This window comes from Coptis chinensis, chromosome 1 (assembly GCF_015680905.1).
Source record: "Coptis chinensis isolate HL-2020 chromosome 1, ASM1568090v1, whole genome shotgun sequence".
NCBI classification, from domain to species: Eukaryota; Viridiplantae; Streptophyta; class Magnoliopsida; order Ranunculales; family Ranunculaceae; genus Coptis; species Coptis chinensis.
The window spans coordinates 31,636,096-31,656,932 of NC_141456.1; the positions used below are offsets into that span (position 1 = coordinate 31,636,096).

General features: G+C 38.3%; 3 protein-coding genes across 7 annotated transcripts; 2 read left to right on the forward strand and 1 right to left on the reverse strand.

Moving 5' to 3' along the window:
• Positions 1–6,827: 6,827 nt before the first annotated feature.
• LOC147523475 (uncharacterized) lies at positions 6,828–7,951 on the forward strand. 3 transcript variants are annotated; one of them, XM_086598771.1, is made up of 4 exons: positions 6,828–7,020; positions 7,145–7,254; positions 7,348–7,425; positions 7,670–7,902. In XM_086598771.1, the coding sequence occupies exons 1-4, from the start codon at positions 6,958–6,960 to the stop codon at positions 7,722–7,724; spliced, it is 306 nt and encodes a 101-aa protein (XP_086454897.1). In that variant the 5' UTR covers positions 6,828–6,957; the 3' UTR covers positions 7,725–7,902. The 3 variants fall into 3 exon arrangements, with proteins under 3 accessions (XP_086454897.1, XP_086454908.1, XP_086454903.1); XM_086598782.1 differs by lacking the exon at positions 7,670–7,902 and adding an exon at positions 7,525–7,617 and having other exon boundaries at positions 7,145–7,250; XM_086598777.1 differs by having other exon boundaries at positions 6,829–7,020; positions 7,145–7,250; positions 7,670–7,951.
• Positions 7,952–8,457: 506 nt separating this feature from the next.
• LOC147523476 (axial regulator YABBY 4-like) lies at positions 8,458–11,355 on the reverse strand. 2 transcript variants are annotated; one of them, XM_086598760.1, is made up of 7 exons: positions 10,993–11,355; positions 10,750–10,884; positions 10,390–10,528; positions 10,258–10,306; positions 10,000–10,075; positions 9,730–9,823; positions 8,458–8,794 (listed from the first exon to the last, which is right to left on the reverse strand). In XM_086598760.1, exons 1-6 carry the CDS (start codon positions 11,065–11,067, stop codon positions 9,734–9,736), a joined length of 564 nt encoding a protein of 187 aa, XP_086454886.1. In that variant the 5' UTR covers positions 11,068–11,355; the 3' UTR covers positions 8,458–8,794; positions 9,730–9,733. The 2 variants fall into 2 exon arrangements, with proteins under 2 accessions (XP_086454886.1, XP_086454892.1); XM_086598766.1 differs by having other exon boundaries at positions 10,390–10,525; positions 10,993–11,206.
• A 4,028-nt stretch (positions 11,356–15,383) lies between these two features.
• LOC147523477 (uncharacterized) lies at positions 15,384–20,722 on the forward strand. 2 transcript variants are annotated; one of them, XM_086598809.1, is made up of 6 exons: positions 15,384–15,871; positions 16,041–16,154; positions 17,270–17,350; positions 19,230–19,402; positions 19,530–19,626; positions 20,242–20,722. In XM_086598809.1, the coding sequence occupies exons 1-6, from the start codon at positions 15,629–15,631 to the stop codon at positions 20,350–20,352; spliced, it is 819 nt and encodes a 272-aa protein (XP_086454935.1). In that variant the 5' UTR covers positions 15,384–15,628; the 3' UTR covers positions 20,353–20,722. The 2 variants fall into 2 exon arrangements, 1 of the variants encoding a protein (XP_086454935.1); XR_015216100.1 differs by having other exon boundaries at positions 15,447–15,871; positions 19,530–20,110.
• The last annotated feature ends 115 nt before the right edge of the window (positions 20,723–20,837 follow it).

Sequence of the window (20,837 nt, forward strand, 5' to 3'; positions counted from 1 at the left end):
CTTCTTCTCCAGTTCCTCCACCTCAGCACGGATGGTGAGATAGGCCTCTTTCGCTTGCAGGGTGGAAGTCTTACATCGTTCAGCATAGATGTTAAGCGCGACTAGTCTGGCCCCTCAACGCCTCCACCTCATGCTTCACCCGATCGACTCATTCAACTGCGGAGGTCTTCTCGAGTCGAGGCGGTGAAATGGGGCCTCAACAAGATCTAGTTCGGTTTTCTCGGCTGTTGCGGCTTCGCGGATTCGACGGATTTCGTCCCTCGGCCGACTCAACCTCCGCTTTCTCCGGTCGGCGATCTGCGCGGCCGTCTTCAGCTTCTGGTACCCAGCAATCAACTGCGATAACTCGCACAACATATCACGTTAGTATCAAAGAGCAGCATGTAACGCGATAACCGCGATCAAGTTGAGCGCAAAGGTTACTTACCAGACACATCGCCTTATCCATCCCCCTCAGATTCGACTCCAGCTCCTTGGCATCCAAGTCCTTCCTATCACCGTCCAGGGTCATACCCTCCAGCAAACAAGTAGCTATGGGTGCGGACTTGTAGCTGCAGTCCGACCTCCTTACATAGCGCTTCTTCCCAGTCACCTCATCTATGTACATCAGGTTGCGTTCCAGCTCGTCTTTTCCAGTACTAGAGTGCCCCTTACCAGTCTCTCTCACACCAACCTTTTCCTTCATCTTGCCAGAGGGATCTCCAACAACCCTGGGTTTAGCGACCTCCGGGGCAACCTCAGGGGTGTCCTCACCTAGGACGCTGAAATCGGGCATCGGTCTCGCCCTCGAGTTGCGAGCCGCCCTTCCCCCAGTTCGCACCTCACCACCCCCCGGTGCGGTCTCAGCTACCCTCACAACCTTTGCAGGTCGAGACTCCGGGACTTCGAAGAGAACGTCCTCCACATCGAGTGGAGCGTCCTCTCGGCCCTTCCCCGCTCCAGACCCAAAGGCCCCAGCACCTCCAGCGGATCGCTTCACCCCAGTACGACTGCGGTTCCTATCTTCCCTCGTAACCAGATCACTCCTACGCTTCTCCATCACAGGTCTCTTCGACGTCTTCCCCTGCTTTCACTTATCCGCGCTCGGTCTTTTGCACTTGCCTTCTCTCCCAATTGCGGTCCTCCACGCTCTTCAAAGAAATGAGCAACTTCCGGTAGCTTGGCTCGTTTCTCAGCTCGCGTCAACCTAGCGAACTTCTCGATCACCTGTCGGCTCGACCCCCTTGCCAAGTGGATATCTGCATAGACAACGAAACAACAATTTCAGTATAAGATCGATCAACCAAAGCAAACTTTATACTATCAGACAACGCGCTGGTACCCACCAGTAAAGTCGCATATTTTATTGTCCACACTGAACCCGCTAGCACAGTAGTTTCCAACAAGGAGCAGCGGTCGTTTATCCCACGACTTGTTGCTCTTACCATCCAGAATGCTCGACAGCGTAGCTCGAGTTTGCAAGCTAAAGTTCAGCGACCTAGATCGCTTTACGAGGTAGTGCTCGATAACATCAGCGATCTCAATTCGGTACTCACCGCTGGCGTTCAATAGGTAAAAAACCTTGAATAATCGCCACGTGTTACCCACAAACCGACAGCCTTTGCCCGCCGTTCGGGAACTCACAAACCAAATTTTTGGAGAACGATATCGTCATGTGCGCCCTCAGCTGCCCCTCACAGATGATCACCCCATGATTTGGTGGAGTGTACCTATCGCTATAAACCAGAGCGTTCTGGTCAGGCTCATGGATCTCCAGACCGCTTACAGTTATCCCATATTTCTCTCTCAGATATGGGAACGCCCTCAAAGCATGTCTGTCCACAATCCTAGGCGGTAGCCCGCTCGAAGACGACCTCTCTCACAAATGACACGAAGTGCTTCAGCCGGCTTCTGACGACGCAGATCGAGGCAGCATCTTCCTCACTACTAGCCCTCTCAACCGCCTCATCTTCATCATCACCCTCAACCACCCCACACACAGACTCATCTTTCTCTTCCTCTTCGTCATCCCAGCCAAGCGACACTTCACGAACCTCATTAGATCGCGTGTCATCGGAGTCAGACATTTTTCTTCTAACCCTAACAGGTCTAGCCACTAGTAACTAACAGGGTATCCTAACAACTCTAGAACAGAGGCTAAGCACGAAACAAGAAGCAGAAGTTCAACAATGGCAGAGAACTAACCTGAAGGATGATGCGGTAATGAAGTAGTTTCTACCAGACGAAGCAGCCAAATGAAGTTTCAAAAGAGCCAGCGAGATTTTTGAGCAACCGCCCCTCCAGTTTCCAAGGCATCATGATTACACCCCACCCCAGCCCTAGCGACTTCCAACCAAACCAACGTCTTTTTACATCCCGAAAAAATGGGATGGCACGTTTTTTCTCTGCAACTGCTCAGATCCTGTCACATGCTGAACACGCGTCAAACGTTTGCACCCACCAGCTCACATGGTTAGCACGAGCCGCTCCTCACAGATCGCTGGAAATTTCCACCTCTAGCATGCTCCACACGCTTACCGATCTCTCTCGCCAGTCGTTTTCACAACCCTACTTGAGGAGGGGCCGTAGGGGAGTGATATTCTCTATCCAAAGACGCTTCCTAACATGGTGGAAATGACGATCAACCTATGGATCCGTGTCGCATCCATGAGCTAATAGAACGCTTCTGAGGCGTGTCGCAGCACCATCGCGAACTACGCTAGGAAGTGACTTCGGATACCCCTTCCGAAGCAATCATGACTAAAGATGTACTTGCACAAATCTTGGCCGTCATCATCGGTCACATTTGCCGCCAAGCTACTTGTACTGACCGCCACTCCACATCATTCATTACAGACCTATGAGGGCCGGTTCTCACATGCTATCCCGATCTCCACCCCTCGTTTGGGACACCCTTTACACGTGGTGGGCAAGGATACACTCTCAATGTCTATAAATACCTCTCCTATGAACTACGCCAGACCTGATTCTGCTCTCCCCCACAAAAACCAAGAGCAAGATACGTAGGCAGTTCGCTCCCAAGACGAACTCGGTCCATCCAATAACCCATTCCAGTCCCCAATCGACTGTTTGTAAGGGAAAGCTAAACCACACCTTTACAGATCCATTGCTTATGTCGGTAATGAAATTCCCAGATACGATTTCATAGAGTAATCTTAACAAATTTAATGTTCCCAATCAAACAATTATCTATGACAATCAAACTGAAAAATTAAAATGAGACAAGACACATAATTTTTTTTTAACGTGGTAAACCCAATCACTGGGAAACATCCACGTCACCACCTATTTCAGGTAGTGAGATAAAAATCCACTATATAAATCAATCAGTTACAAAATAAAAATACTCACAACGGGAACAAGTCCCATGATTATCCGAATATCGTACTCCTCAATATTGTAACCTTTCGCCTCCTTTCGCAGGAAGAAGAATCACTCTCTTCGTAAATTAACAAGTATGGAAGAACTCAATTTAGTGATCTCATATAGTCGCAACAATAAGATCACTGGATTGACAAGATGAAGAAATCCACTTCAATATCTCCAGGAAACTTTCTGGTGAAAAAGATGATTTTTATGTGTGAGTTTTCCTCTTTTTAAAGGCAACCTCGAACTCACTAGATCAACCCTGTTACGACTCTGTCAACAAGATTTCATATCCGAGAATCTCGCATCTGTTTTAATCTCTCAATCGATATCCGATTTTGTTGATGTCAATTTTTTACTTCGATAGTTATCACCGTATTTCCCTTTCACTGATAGACCCAAAACATGGTTTAGGCACGAAATGGGCCAAACACACTATGGGCTTTTAGGTAAGTACCACCACTTGTTGGATTATATATGCAGTGGCATTCTGATGTCTAGCGCAATGGCCAGTGGACACGCATCAGTATCACAACACCATATCCAGCTCAGTTTTCTGTACATCTCAATGCTCAATCAGCGACCAGTATATAACATGCACTTCTCTATATATATTAAGATTTAAGAGACTGATGTCACCTAAGAACTGTAAGCCTGTAGGACTGTAACTGTTCAAGCAACAAATACGACTTTGGCCTCCTCTCTTGCAACAAGGATATGTCTCCTCAAGACTAGATTACACTTACTATAAAGTAAAAACATTATGGTTCTTTTTTAAAAAGAAGACGTACTTGCCTAGTTGCCTTCCCTTCTTCATGCACTTTTTGCTTTTGGATTTTTTGTCCATTTGTATTGAGGAAGGAGACATGTTCCTGATCATCACCTCGACTTTTACAACTTTGACTTTGTTTCACTACTCTCAACTTTGAACTCAAGACTAGCTAGAGTCCTATACAGAAAAAATTAAGGAGGCAAAGCAAAACGATGATTATTCCAGTTGGCTGCTTTACTTGCGGAAAGGCAGCTTGTATATACATTCTCGAGATAATTGATTTCATCAACGCACTGGAGAATTTAAAAGTGACACTGATAATCGAACTCAGCTTGAAACAGATGTAGACTTCATTTCCCTTCAAGGAGTCCAGTGCTTCCGTTGGTCACATACTCACATCCCAGTTGACTAGCACCACCCTGCACAAACGGACTACCGGAACTATTCGAGAATCCAACATGCATAGTCCCAAAATCAATTTTCAATATTTTTGACACTAACAAAAGGAAATGCTAAGGTGACAGGAGTGCTCTGCTATCTAGTACAACGTCCAATTTATGCGAAGTATGGGTCATTCAACCAGATGCATAACAAGTATTGGGCACTTCAATCCATAATCAACAACAACTACAGTTTCCTAATGTAGCACCTAACTACCCCTCAAGCAACAATAAGACTTGGTCCGCCTCTCATTTGATATGCCTCCTCCTCACAATGCTAGAGAAAATATTCAAAACATCCTTCCCTATGCCATTGTCGGTGTAAATGGCGCACGCGAATTTCAGAAATGGAAACTTCTCATGCATTCGCTAAGGTGATTAAGTGTTTCAAGGGGGTGATTTGGCATGGCTTTGTATGTAAGAAAACAGTTTTAGGTTCTGCGGAGTTCATCACCACTTCTCTGACATGATTTTTTAACCGGTCAAGGACAATTAACAACCAATGGTGAAAACAGATTTATGTAATGTGGTTTGATATGGCTTTCTCTTGTCTCTACCTATGTGAAAATCTCTTCATCAATTCCCATTTTCTTCGTTGGTTGGGCTGTTGCTGTATTGTACAGAGACAGTTTTTTTTTTTTCGATAAATATTATACAGAGACAGTTACAATCACTTGAATTTGCCCTGCCTTTATGTCAGGGCCTTCTTGCATCTGGCAAGCTACGGAGTGTTGCCATTCGCATATTAACACTATATTTAAAAGAATAATAATAATGACAATAATAAAATACTTCATCTGTTCTTAACTAAATTTTGGGAAAAGATACGAAAAATTATAAATTGTCCAACTAAAATTGGGTACGGTGGTTGACTGTCGATGATTAGGTGCTTGACCCATCCGTTACACTCACTTTTAACTAAAGTTCTTAAAACCATATATATATATACGAGATAATAAAAGACAGGGAGTTAAACATTTTGATATGTATATATGCTTATAGTTGGATGCCTATACCCTGGTGTATGAAGCAGAAATGCATAGAACGTACACCTAAACTACTACAAATTGGCTCCAGCTTGGAGAGAAACAAATTTTACAGCAAACCAATTGGCAAAGTTAGCCAAAATTCAAGGCAATGATCAAGTTAGTTTTTTTGTAAAACCCCCATGGATAATGAAGCCGGAGGTTCCAAAGCATGTTTACTATGGGTTTTGTTAATTCCTTATAGTGCTACAATGATGTGTAGACTTTTAGGAACTCATTTTTGCAGCAATGTTTCAAATGCTTAGATTGCTTCAAGCCCAACCAAAACTGACATGTGTACACCAAACAACCCAAAACAAAGTTAGAAAATTGATACCGTTATGAAATAACAGTCTCCCCATTTTGCCCTTGCTTTCCACCTCCACTGCCTCCCACCAGTCCACCACCACATTTTTTTTCTTCTTTTTTTCTATTTTCCCACCGGCTCTTTTCTCCGATAAGAAAAAACAATCCACTCTTCAATTTCCATAATTTTGATAAAAAAAAAAAATTGAGTCTTCAGTATGAGAAAATTAAATTTCTTAGAACCCCATTGTATATGTTGATGAATATTTAATCTAGTTTTTTTTTTCTTTACAATTTGTACAGTATGTGTTTGAACTTTGAATACAAGTTCCAAATCTTTCATTTTGTCTGTAAATGAAGAAACTAGCTAGGGTGGGAAGAGGGACACAATGGGGAAACTTGTGCTCCTGTTTTCAAACTTTGGTGGATGTACACATTTTACGTTTTGGGTTGGGCTGGAAGCAAACTAAAGCATTAGAAACATTGCAGCGAAAATGAGCCCTTGTACTTGAGTACTCCCTCCTTTCCCCCCCCTTTCCCCCAATACAAATTTTTTGCTTACTGAGAAAAAGAAAATATAGTTGGATGCCCATAGTACGTCTGAGGAGTCAAGTCGATCAACATTCCATCATTCCAAGAGGACCACATTTCATTCATGACACTTGAAGGAAGGACCCTACCCACAAGGCACCAAGCGTGCTCAGAAGGAGATGGTTAGGTGAATCTAAATTGCCCACATTGGAAGAGCCAAATCCAACCTCAAACCTACTCCTCATGCAGGCTTATCATTTATCAATATCTCTTGGGGATGAGGTGAACCCATTTTCTTGGATTTCTTGTGCTCTTTTGGCCCTTCACTTGGATATCTGTGGATAACAACTATTCCTCCTTTCTACTTCATATATATATATATGTACTCTGAACATGTCTAGCTACTCTTCGTCACGCACTTTTTCTCGATCTGTTTGCTTATCTGTTTTTTTCCCCTTTCTTCCTTCCTCTTTGATTTCCTTTTAGACTTTTGTCCATTTCTATTGACAAAGGTGTCATGTTTCATGCACACCACCACCTCCCTTGTTTACATTGCTCCCCACATAGCTACATTAGACTGGTGAGCAATCAGTCCAATACTTAACATAGCAAATTAAAACTGATATGCCCTTTCCATTATTTGTATATATATATGTTTCACTTCGAAATAAAATGAACATCTTTTTGTTTGCATGGAACGGCAGGTCCAAAATCTGATTGAAAGGTGTTTGCTTCTCCGCATGAACCGAGAGGACTGTGTTACAGCACTGACCATGCATGCTAGCATCCCACCTCTCATTACACTGACAGGCCGGTCTCTTGAATTGCTTATAATCTTAGTAAATATACTTATATTTTTATTTGTCCGTTCATGTACGTGATTTGAATGATTATATAATGCTTGCAGTATGGAAAGAGTTGCACAGAGAGAACAGAAATTTCTTTCTGTCATACTTCCATGCAATTTCTCCAAGGCCTTTCAACTGTAAGCGCACACAACTCAGACCTTTCAGATACATCATCTCTTGAAAGCGCGCAGCACTAATGTAGTACCACTCATCATGAATTCATGCCGTTTGCGCAGAATGTTTGATTGAATCCGCAAGCTTGCATGCTAGCTCTAATAAATTGTTTTGGCTTGAAAATATATGACAAGGTCCTGCAACTTATTTGTCCATGTCATCTATCTTTAATTTTTCTTGAAGTAATTCCTTTCATGGTATTTTCAGGCAGACCAGCTCAAAGGCTGACAAGATTCAGAAGAAGATCATGGAAGTGAATTGAGAAAATCCCAACATTATCCATAAGTTAGTATTTAGGACTTACAGTATATTAGTTTGGATTAAATTACTCCTACTGCTTATTATCTAGTGATTCTAGCTAGTCTCCTGTATGAAGGACCATTGTACTAGTATTCGAGTAATAAAGCTAGGTGATGATGCAATCTCACTAGTTTGGTGAATATCATTTTTAATAGGGTTTAGTCAATAGATTATAGATGATATTTTCTAGTGTTTTGATTCCGATTTAATTAAGTAGAAGGACGAGTACGTCTATATGTTGGAAGATAGATTATGGGAATTTCTTACATACGGAAGGCCGGGATCAATTGAGCTCAACTTTGTTTACTAGCAAGCTAACGATAGTTATATCGAAATATAACAAATGGATTATACATGGTTTAACAACTATGCCGTTTACCAACCCTTAGCTACAAGAAGTTCATTCGACATGGAACTCTACATGAAGCATGTCTTCATAAATAAATAGGGTATGAACACGTAAAAAACATTAGCGGAGACGCTGAGCTCTCTTGATCCCTCGGCAATTTAGAAGAGGTCAAGAAAAGAATAATCTAATATGAAATATGATCTATTTATCTTTTTGAAAGTCTGCATATTATATTCAGCAGTTGAGACTGATATACAGAACACATTTTGCATGTGGAGGGTATTTATACATAATATATAAGAGTTTGGGCTACATCTTTTCTGGATTTTTAACTACACGTACGATATCTAACAAGTAGATATTACATCCAAATATTGGTAGTGATAAATGCATCAAATTAAATCATGTCCACAGTGACTAAAAAGATGATGAAAACTAACTTCCTTCTCATCCTTTTAAAGATAGATGAATTTCTAGATAAAGAACAGAACAACCCTATATATTTGACAACCCACATTCCAAGAGCATCTACTTCTTTAAGCACAACAAATGAGACACCAAACACTAACTTTATAACTGGAAAGACCGTACCACTTCACTAGCTTGAAGAGTTGAAGGGGGTAGTTTACCCGAACAGAATCCCTCCATGACACCTTTCAGGATACTTCATCTTAAACATGGACCTGACAAAAGTAAAACAACAACCATACACCCATTTAATTAGATAACCCCAGAAAAACATAAATGATAAAGCAAGTCCAACCATAACTTCTGTTGCCCAAAAAGCCTACTTTCAGAAATTGGGATTTAAGTCCTTCAACAAAGAATGTGACTTACCTTGGTATAAATGCAGTAATAAATGTTTTGAAAATTTTCACCCAGTGCAAAGTCTTTACAACTAACAGTTAAGATTATTACTTATACATCATGGAAGATTAGGGATGATTCATTCCTTGTGAGTAATTAATCAACAGTGAACTGTCTGTAACCATCTGATGATCAAAACTTGAAGGAATTCCCAGTGATATATTTGTTGGATTTTTGTGATTGTGGACTCTGTGTGTGCGTTTGTGTGTGTTCTAATTCCATTTATTGGTGGTTCCTACTAATGAGTTTTGATCATTGATACACATCAGGTTGAAACGTTACTGATCAAATTAAGACCATAAGAGCTGTATCTACATTATTAAAAATAAAAATAAAATCAAATAAAAAAATATGTATATCTCCTTTGAGGAAAATCACTAAATGGTTTGTGCCAATAGCCGAGTGAAATAAAGTGTGTGCTCATGTTCCTGTTGAAAACTTTGTAAACTGCTCTGTTAAGGGCGCATGAGAATGGAAAGACTCAAGTCGTCAGAGAAAATGCACAAAATGGTTTCTACATGCAAGCTAGGGAGTCTATATTCTTACATACCAGAAGTTAAGGCCAGATAATACGAATATGGCTTGGTAGTTGACAAAATGACAAGTAATTCACATCAGAAGACTAATGCAGCTTGAATCAAGTTTTCTTACTTAAATAGTTTGTAAACGAGCATTGATGTCATTTCACAGTTCAACTTGGGAAATGAGGTTACAGAATCTCATAGTTTTTCTATCATGGTGTTATCATTACCTCATCAACATCTGGGCCTTTTGTCAACTTTCCTTCCACCATGGCTGCAGCTCTCTCCATCTAACTGATGCTGAATTCGAGGAAAATGGGCCCACTGAAAGATATTCAAACACAGTCAAACATGTAGAAGTGTCAGTTCATAATCCCAACATGGAAGCATTAGAAAATCTCATACATTCCTTGTAATAGAAACTTCTGTCTCTAGTTTCTCAATTTTTATCACAGTGACTGAAACCACATTGATCAGTTCCCTTCGAAGGAATCACTTACATTTTTAGCAGCAGTGCTGAAGGCTTCCTTGTGACTGATGTTGGGGTGTACAGCCTTGAGTCTCTGTATCTCTTCTCTGTCATGGTCATTTGTATACTTTTAGGTTTTCCAACTTAAATCACAAAGCAAATATAGCAAAGGAAATATGGAAATTTGGAGTTAGTCTTACTAACTAATCTTTGTGTACGTTTACTTGGTTTATACACTTCTTAATGACTAATGTGAAGTGGATATGATGTTTAAAGACAATAATCTTACTTGATGAAGCGGTTATAAGCCGATGGAGCTCGCTGCCTCTTCTCTGGTGCTGTAGAAAAGAACAAAACACCCTCATGTAAGATAAAGTTGAGAAATTGCTTAACTCAAGAGGTATAGGTTTAATAAACTTGCGTTTGTTGATGATAGGGTTCAATGGGATTATCTCTTCTTCTTCGTCGCTTTCAGAAGAGATTGGGCTTTGATTGTCCAATTCTTTAGCAGGTGGATCTTTTGAGTGTTCCGGTTCTTCATGATGGACTTCTTCTTTCTGCTGTAGTAGTGTATTGCAGTTGGACAGATACGGTAAAAAAAATCAGTCAACAAATTTCAATAACTTATCCTCCAAGGTAAGAGACTAAGTTATATATACATGTCATGCTATCTCAGATTCTCAGGTAACCTTGTAAGTTATAATATTGCGAAGCCTAATAGAACTAACACTAAGATGGTACTACTTCTACTGTGTTACACGCACACATGGTTGATCATCACCTCATTGTCGTCTACGGAAGCAAGCAGCTGGAGAGGAATAAATGAAGCTCTCATCATGTTTACAGAGAGCAGGCCTGTACAATGACCACATCTTACGGTTACCACCTTCAACAAGCTGCTACATGGGACATTTACCTGCATTCAACCTCACAGAAATGAGAACTTACATACATAAAAAGGCAATGTGTCGTCATCTTGAATAACAGAGCTAGATTAATAACTAGTTTGAAATATATATCTTACCAGTAGAATGGTGGTGCAGTAACCACATTGTACATAGCAAATCTGCTCTTGGACTTCAAGGAGAGATGCAGACATTTTCTTTGTGTTCAGATTGAATGAATGAAAATGAGAGGAAGGGAGAGGAGGTGGATATATATGACAAGAAGAAGAAGAAGAAGAAGATAGAAAGAAAGAAAAGCTAGCTAGGCCAATACACTATGGTGTCCTAAACTCCTAATGGTCTGCTGTCTGCAAGAGAGAATTTATAGGGGAATCACTAGAGCCTATAAGACCAAGACTAGCTTTCTTAAACTCTTGTTATGTGGTAAAAGAGAAAGAATGGTATTGATGATGCACAAGGAATAAATGTTTGTTCAGATTCCTAGATGAATTCCATCAACAAATTACCAAGACATTATAATTAGCACTTTACGCATTAATGCCCTTTCAAGGTGTGAATGACTTGAAACCGATGATTTTGGAACAAGAATGTGACAAAAGTAACATTCTAACACAGCTTTAAGTACAATATAATCATCTATATACTGACTTAGTACTTCACTCTTAAAACATTTCATAAACATGTTAACCACATGATGCAGAGTTTTATGAGGGAAAAGGACCATTGCTTGCATTTGCTGTATGTTTGTTTTATCATCAGTTCTTTTCTCCACATTAACACTGTCCTATCTCTTTGTGCCCACTGACATCTTCAAAGGAAACATAACTCTCTCAACTCTCATGTCTCAACCCTATTATGTTGGATTTTGGTTTTGTCCATATCCAACGTCCCCAAACAAGAGAGTGAGAGCAAAAGTGTTTCCATGTCTACTGGGAGAGATAGTCAGTTTGTGCACTAAGTTTGCCATATTTGAGGTATGTGGAAGTTTCCAGAGAAGTGATTGCAGGAGGTAAGAAGATACATTTTGAGGAATACTTTTCTTCAAACAGAGTCAATGAAATAGACCGTGAGGATCACGGACTACTTTTGTGGTGACTATTTGGTGTTATTTTCCATCTCCTCAAACACATTTTCCTTGTCTATCTCAACCTTAGCATTTGTAGTTTACACTTAAATACCCCAACACCTACTTCTTTGCTACAAATATACAACAACACTGTTACTATTTACTAGCAAATACAGTCATTCACGTGGGCATACTTAATCCCTTATTGTGTTCCAAGCTGGAAAAACATGTCATTCAAACACATTTTAAGCTTTTGCTACTGATCAGATGGTGTAGCTACCTGAAGCTGAAGATCATAGTCACATTGGAGGATGTAAGCTTATGATACTCTTTTGAAATGAGAAAAAAGAGACACATGATAAAAACGGAGCATGTTCCCATTTAATTTCAATTCAGTTGCAGTGTTGCACAGTTGCAGACTTGCATTATAGACCCCTTGATAAACCATCTGTACAGATACAAATTATCAAGTCCAGAATCTACATTGTTGATGTCATAGCCCAACATGGCAACATGGTTGAGATGAATGAAATAAATAAAATGAAATAAGAAATCTTTCGATATGAATATCATGACATTTATGAGATTAAACTCTATGAGCTCTGATACACAGGTACCTAGCATCTGAGTAGTCTATGTGAGCTAAGCTCGCATAGAGAGCCAGTCTACAGTTGTGGGCTGTGACTCGGTTTGAATTTTGAACCTTGGCGAGGCTACACCCCGGCCCCAACTAGCTGAAGTTTTCTCAGGATGGGCACCTTTTACAAGTAACTTAAAACCCAAGCCCATAAAGATATGTAAACAGTAAACACTAATGACCAAATTGTCTGCATTGTACTTCAGTTCTTGGTGGGTAAAAGAATCCAAGGCTAATAAGTTATCGAAAAAAAATAAGAAACGAAGTTTAATGGATTAAACTTTCGACAAGAGAGTATCAAATTTTGAGGATATGCTTGCTAGTTGCTACTGACAGTTGCATAGTTACATTCAAATATATAGCTAGTACTCTACCAAGAAACGTATATATATTCCAACTTACCAGTGAATCCAGAAAGGTTATCGACGCCAACAGTTTCCATGTAAAAGATACTGAATAAGAAAGCAGCACAAGAGTGCATCATTCTGTTCAATTTCTAGCCACAGTATCATGATGCAAGAATTTACACATGAATCTTTATAACAGAACAAGTACCCAGTATACGTCTCTTTCTTTTGTGAAAATTGAGATTAGGGTATGAAACTATGAAATGGATTGGACACAAGTAAGTTGAAGTCCAAATGTAGCATTTATGGACCATCTATATGCATGTACACTAGAAAGGGACCGTGATTGAGTTTTTCCTACATTTCAGGAAAAGATGTATGGATCATGGATGGACTGGCGGAACCTCCCCAAGGATAGTTGGACGTTTTGTCGAGATGGCGTGAATTCTTGAGCATGCATAGAGTATTTGGAACTGATTTGCTCGTGTGCCCAACAAGTAACTGAACTATCTCTTTTGAGTACCGAGACATTACACATTGTTGGCTACATGAGAAGCTCGAACTCGAGCTAGGCAACATCGAATGCAACCCAGTAGAAATCCGTTACATGTTGTAGAAACTAGAAACCCGAAAATAACTTGAAAACATATGTAAGTTCAATTAACTGAAAAAAATGGTTTAATCAACAGAAATACTCTACTATCAAAATGTATCATTCTTTATCAAAAACAAAATAGCGCAAGATGTGTCGTTAATATTATATATTAAGTGATGGCATGTGGATCAATAGCTAGTAAATTCGCGGATGGCAAAAATTCGATACGGAAATTATTCGTCAAAAATTTGAAATCTTATATTATATAACAAAGAAGGGTGGTGCTGGACATCCAACACCACCCCCTAACTTTTGGATCTAACTTATGAGGTGGCAAATCCTAGGGCTTATGAGGTGTGGGTTGTTTAATAGTGTGGAACAAGAGTGTTGTATCATTATTGAAGTCAACAAATGTGGCTGGATTTTTAGTGGACTTCGGTTTGACTTTTTTGTCGGGCTTTTAATGGGCTTCGATTGGAGTTTTTTTAGTTGGGCTTCGGTTGGAATTTTTTTAGTAGGGGGGGGGCGGCGAAGACGCGAGATCTGTCTTGTCTGAGGCGGAGATGTCGTCGAGGCGCCCCATGACGTCGTTGATATCTGTGCCATACGACACGGACAAATACTAGTTTTAAATAATAATAAGTTTAAAAATTCAGCCAAAAAAATGAAAAAAAACGCCAAACATATAATTTGTCTTTTATACGCGTATAATATGGAAAAAATCGGATATACTTTGTTTCATTACAAGTTTAGAATATAATATTTTATTAGAATTGTTCATTAACTACACACATATAACTCAATTTTTCATTTATATTTATTTGCTAATACTTTAGTTCTTTGATATTTTTTTAGGTATGGAAGGTTCTAACTTAAATGGATTTTTAAAACCTTCTATTTTGAAATAGGATCATACCTTTTATAGTATGTTTTTTTTCATTTAAAAAACACGGACTTTATTATTCGGCAATTATAAGCGTGTATTAATTTCTAGGTTTGAAACGTTCGCCTTATTATTCATATTATACGTAAAAATGTATCAAACGTGTATAAAACGGATATTAATGGTACAGTAGATTAACGGATATTAACGGATATTAATGAGCTCAAGTTAGGGTCACGTAATCAATCGACCAAGCTTGAGGCAAGCTACAAAAGAGCTGCTGAAACCGAGCCCGAGCAGCTCAGTTCATTTCCTATCCTGGTGCAAGTGTGCAACTATATTATTACCGAATCACAGTGAAGATACTGATCTCTGAGAAATTTGAAGGTCGAGATATTTATCTGAAGGGCGCATCAATGTCTCTCATACAAACTGCGACATGTGTCTACCCTTTGTCCACCTACATCAAAATCTTAATTTTGGTGGCTGAGGGCACTTGATTTTAGGCTTCCCAAGTTATCCTCATATGTTTCAATTTTCTTTTATGCCTTATTTGCATTGTGCATCGAGAGCTATTGACTTGTCATTTTAATTTTAGTGCCAATGCTCAAAATTCTTTCAAAACAAAATTTAAAATTATATGGAAAATAACCACTGGTGTTTTGCTACGTAATAACAACAATTTTGTCTTTAGCAAAAAAAAATACAATTTTCTCGATAATATATCACCATGAAAATTCAAAAGATTGATCATCCCTATTCTAATGTTTTATCACACTTGCTGCATCTCTCCAAATCTGAGGCAGCTGCAATTCTCTTGCTTGGCCAGATTGGCTGCAAGTTCGATCAGTTGCATATCATTATGCATGGCTGTCTGAGTTTGGCTGGTCCCATACTCCCATATGGCAATTAGCATTTCCACATTTCTACAAAAAAAAAAAAAAAAAATCTATCTAACACATCAGACGAAACTAAGCCAACTATTGCACATGATGTAATAATATCGTGGTACACATAGGCCAAGCAATCATTCTGTATGAAATCTGAATATCCAAAACTAATGGTGTTTCACGTCATTTCAATTACCAATAATGCATTATCCATAATGCTATTCTGGTCATTTCAACTCAATATCAGAGTTTACTTTCTCTCTCTTCAACAGCTCCACTCTCAAAACTAGTTTTTTCTTTTCTTGCAATCAATAAAAAAAAAAGTAGAGAATTAGAAATGCAATCTTTGAGTCTAAAAATGTTAACTGGTCTCAATACAGGAGCAAGTGGGGGAAGAAACTTTGAAAGAAGAAGAAGATCATGTAATAATAATAATAAGATTGTTGGTTGTTTATCTTCTTCAGATAGAAATGGTGTTGAAAGAGATAAGAAGCAAAATTTGAGCACTTCTTCTTTTGCTTCTCGTACACATACTTATGCTCTTTTGAAACAACAGATGGAAGTTGCTGCTAAATCTGAGGTGTTTTACTCTTATCTGTGTTAATTGATTATGTTGCTTTGATGTAGTAATAGATACTGTGAATGAATGTAGGAGTAACTTATTATCTTTCATTTTAACATTATCAAACCTAGACTTATTAGTGAGTTACAATCATGTTTAAGATCACACATAATTGTCTTTATTGTAGGACTATAAAGAAGCTGCGAGAATTAGGGACTCGTTGAGGCTATTTGAAGAAGAGGAGCCAGTATTACGTCTTCTGAAAGAACTCAAGGAGGCAGTGGCCGATGAAAGGTTTGAGGTAACTATTATCGGTCTATGAAGTCCTTTTCTGAAACATGAAACACATTGTTTTGACATCATCTGAGATTTCAGCTTCTAGCATCGCCACTATTTGACCTCAATTGTGTTGAACAAATGGGATGGATTCAAAAATGTAATTTTTGCAAGGATGATATGATCTGGAAGTCACATGTCTGAAAATTCTAATCTCGCTAATTATATGTCAAGAGTAATGTCTGAAAATTCTAATCAATGATGTCAAGATGTTCCTGCCATACATTGCAACAAAAGTCTTTGTAGTTTGTGTCGAACCACGTTGGACTCTAAAATTTTTGTAACAAAACAACAGCGGCTAGTCTACAAACACCAAATCTACTGTATAGTACCAACTCCGTGCACTTTCCTATAGTTGATAAGGAGATGGCTAACGTTGGAAGTCGCTCAACATTGGTGTTTTTCAGCTTTCCCTACCAAAAAAAGGCGAAGTTTTGTCTTAATCTTTTTTATTTCATGAAATCTGAAATCTGTTCTCTTTTTGTTAAGAATCAAGGATTCTATTGCGCAAAATTTTGTTACGATAAGCTGATTTACCCCTTCTTTACTTGCATTGTAGAGTGATAACCATTTCATTTTACTATATAATATAGGTTGTTATACAGAGTTAACTGGCATAGCTCCTAGTGTTGAGGTTGTCCGATTTCTTTGAAAGCTACATACTTTTAAATTTAATAAGATCATGACCAAAAATCAAGAACGTGCTTTCTTGACAAGATATTTGTCATCTTCATGGCTGTTCGTATAATTTATGAATAATGATACAGAGAATGGACTGTGCTCAGCTCTGCGTATTAAAGAAGTTTTTACATAGCATGACAGCAACAATAAATCTTAACTTACATCCTATAGGAGTTGTCAGAGATGATTTGATTTGTGATATTTGTGACTACTTTGTGTATCCTCCATGATTTATTTTCATCATAGAGATGGACCAAACTCTAATGCTACAAGGGACATGGGTGCACTATCTGATAGCACCTCTAGTCTCACAAACTGATCCTTTTTTTCCATGAATAGACAGTTTTAAAACTTAATGCTGATTATGTTGTTTGCTTAAACTCTTGCATTGATTTTCAGGATGCAGTTAAACTCAGAGACGAGCTGAAGCTAGTGGCACCACATGCACTCCTTAAATGTTCAAGTGATGCAACAACCCTGGTATGTTTATTCTCAACCATCTCAATCTTAGGGAGTGCTCTTTCCGTTACTCTCCATAACTTATAAACATCAGGAGTTAGTATTAGTCACGGCAAGTGCTTCTACAGATGTTCCAGATTCTCATAAAAGATACTTTCATTTTTTGTTGTAACCCTTCTTTTGTCAAGTATGGTTTCTCGACAACTACTTTATCAATAACTAATAAAACATTGATTTAGTGGAATGAAGCAGTGGCAGAGCCAGGGGGGCCCAGGGTACACCCTGGCGTACCCTCAACTCTACCCAAAAAAAAAAAAAAGTTATCAATTAATTACAAAATAGCACAAGTTAATAAGCAAAAAAATATTGGCCCATGTGCCACTGATGTACGTACTCACACGTACTTGAGTACTTGAGGTAGAAACAAGTGAGTAGAAACTAAACAAAAGGTCATGTGCTGTGCTGACGTTTTATATATTTCAGTACTTGATGTAGTAAAAAGAACAAAGTACCAAAAAAACCAAAAAAAGAAAATAGAAAACTCAACAAATCACTCCACGGAAAAAGCACACCCATATATAAACCCAAACAAAGAAATTCTCTCATATTCATTAAAAAAATAAGAAAGAAAAAAAAAAACCCTATGAGTTACTCTATTTCTCTTCTCCTTCATTCTCTATTACTTTATATTAAAATTTAAGTCTTCTACTCTTCTAGCCAAACAAACACCTTTACACTTACCGGTTTTGTGGAGGTAACTAGGTTACTCTTATATTATTTAATTTTTTGTCGTCTTTTTGTACTGATTCCTAAACCATATTATTTAGATTTTTATATGTTTGTGATTATTATTTTATTTTGTGCACATTATTGATGATTTATTTTAATTCGTGCAATATCAATTAAATTGATTGGTGGTTTATTTTAATTGTTTAAATAACTATGTTAAAGTATTTGATCAAAGAAAAGTCGTTGCCCGCTCAACCAACTAGTAACACAGATCATGTTGTTAGTGTTGAAGTAGGATCCTCTTCAAAGCGAAGTTACCAAGAAACTGAGGATGGTGGTGTTGAACAACCTACATCAAAGTGGGTTGTGAGTCGTTTGCTGCTTTCGATAAACAAAAGTTGATTCATTTTGCTCGACTTTATCTCGATGATTTTTCAGAAATAGATCAAATGGAATTAGCGGATCAGCTTGAGAATTATATCATTGATGTGCGTTCCGATACTAAGTTTGATAAAATAAATGGAATTAGCAGTCTAGCCAAAAAAATGGTTGAGACGATGAAAGACATTGTGTACCCACTTGTGTATTTGTTGATTAAGTTGGCGCTAATTTTACTTATTGCTACTACTACCGTGGAGAGGGCATTTTTTGCTATGAATATCATAAAGAATTGTCTATGCAATCGGGATGGCGGATGAATGGTTGAATGATTATTTAATAATATACATTGAAAAAGAAGTTTTTGATAGCATTGATTCCGAGTTGATTTTGCAACGTTTCCAAAAAATAAAGAAGGATGACAAAAAAGAAAGCCGCCGAGAACAACTATGAAGAAGTACTTGTTTAGATTGAATTATTTTTTTTATTTTTTTATATTACATTTATTACAATCATTTTATATGGTTTTTTTATGTTCGAAATATATTTGTTTTGTGATCGGGTTTGAATTTTTAGTTAAAAAAAAATTAGTGTATTTTTATTTTTTTATTTTTTTTTTTTTTTTTTTATGTTTGGTTTCTGAGTGGCTCACGCTCACTTAAATTCCTGGCTCCGCCACTGGAATGAAGCAGTTACCAGATAGAGGTAGAGTAGTAGGGTCATCACTATTTTTCTCATTTTTTTCTTGAAATTGCTCAGTTATCTCAATAGGTCTTCCTATTTGATGTTTCAGGGGGTCAGGGTTCAAGTCAGGAGTGTTTACATCGAGGATAGGAGTCAGCCTTCAAAAGGACAGTATTTTTTTGCATATAGAATAAGAATAACCAATAACTCAGAGCGCCCTGTTCAACTTCTTAGACGCCACTGGATTGTTACTGATGCCAACAGCAGAAGTGAGAATGTCTGGTTAGCTTTCAACTCATGTCTTTCCTCATATCTCTTCATACTGAATTCATTCACTGAAAGTACTGAAGTTACTTTTTAGTAATATTTGCGGGATATAACTCACTGTTTCCTTTTTTTCTTCTGGCAGGGGCATCGGGGTCATAGGGCAGCAGCCAGTTATACTTCCTCATACTGGATTTGAATATTCCTCCGCTTGCCCATTAAGCACTCCTAGTGGGAAAATGGTAAAATATCACCTGTCAAATATATGTCCGGATGTTTTAATTTACTCTGAAAGATTAAAAGTTTATTTCTTTGGAAAATTTCTTCCTCGATACTTTTTATCCGAGAAGTCAATGCCACAACTTCAAGTTTGTTATAAGGAAGATTTTCTTCTGAAGGAATAAATTCTTTATATTGCACTCGGGAGCTATGACATGCTTCTCTTATAAAATTAGATAATCACATCCAAACGACCTTCCTCCACCCAGTAAATTTTTTGAAGCTGCTGTGGCATCTACGAAAGTTAGAGCCCCTCATCCAGGCATACATGTCACTTCAAAATGTGCTTTGGCATGTATTTCAAGGCAACACAAAAGTGTGTACGAGGGAATCTTCACTTCTTAGATGCTGCATACTTCCTTTGAAGTACTCCTCCCCCCTTCCTTCTCGCTACACAAATTCTCAAAATTTGCTTCAATTCTGGTTCTAGTGAATCAATTCCAATAGGTAATTTCTTTAACTTTTGAATCACTTAATGATTTATGGCTGTATTCAAAATAGGAACTGTTTATATTATTATATGTCCATTTGAAAAGTTGAACGCCAAAATATTCTATTTATAGTTTGGTTTTGCGTAGGAGGGTGATTTTGAGATGAAGCACACTGACAAAATAGGCACATCGTCATTTAATGTTGCTATAGCTCCATTTTCTCTTTCCACTCTTGCGGACGACTCTGACATAATTTGAAACTGGAGATTCAAGATTCCTTTGGAATAAATGGACATTCCTGGCAAGCATGCAGTTTAACCGCAGGAGAAGCGCATCTGTATGGTGACTGGCGTTATTACTTTTCAATCTTTCAGTATGCAGTTTTGTGGTGGTGGAAAATTTTGTTACTTAATTGGGGCTAACAGTGTAAAGGCATCGTAATTTGGGTACGTAACTAATGTCAGGGAAATAGTAGGTCAGTTGAAAATGTTCTGTATTTGCAGGAGAAAATGTTGAAGTATATAAATAAAGATGTAAATGCCTAAATGCTTGTGGTTGTAAGGAAAGATATGTTCTTTGATTACACGACCCAGCGGACATTATTTACATGAAATAAGCTGTTCCTTTTTGTTTTTCGAGTTACTTTTCTGTCAGTTCGGGACTCTACCTGATATCCTCAATTCAAATTGACCACATAATAGAGGTATTGTCAAGCCTGTACATTTTCAATCTTGATTTCAAAA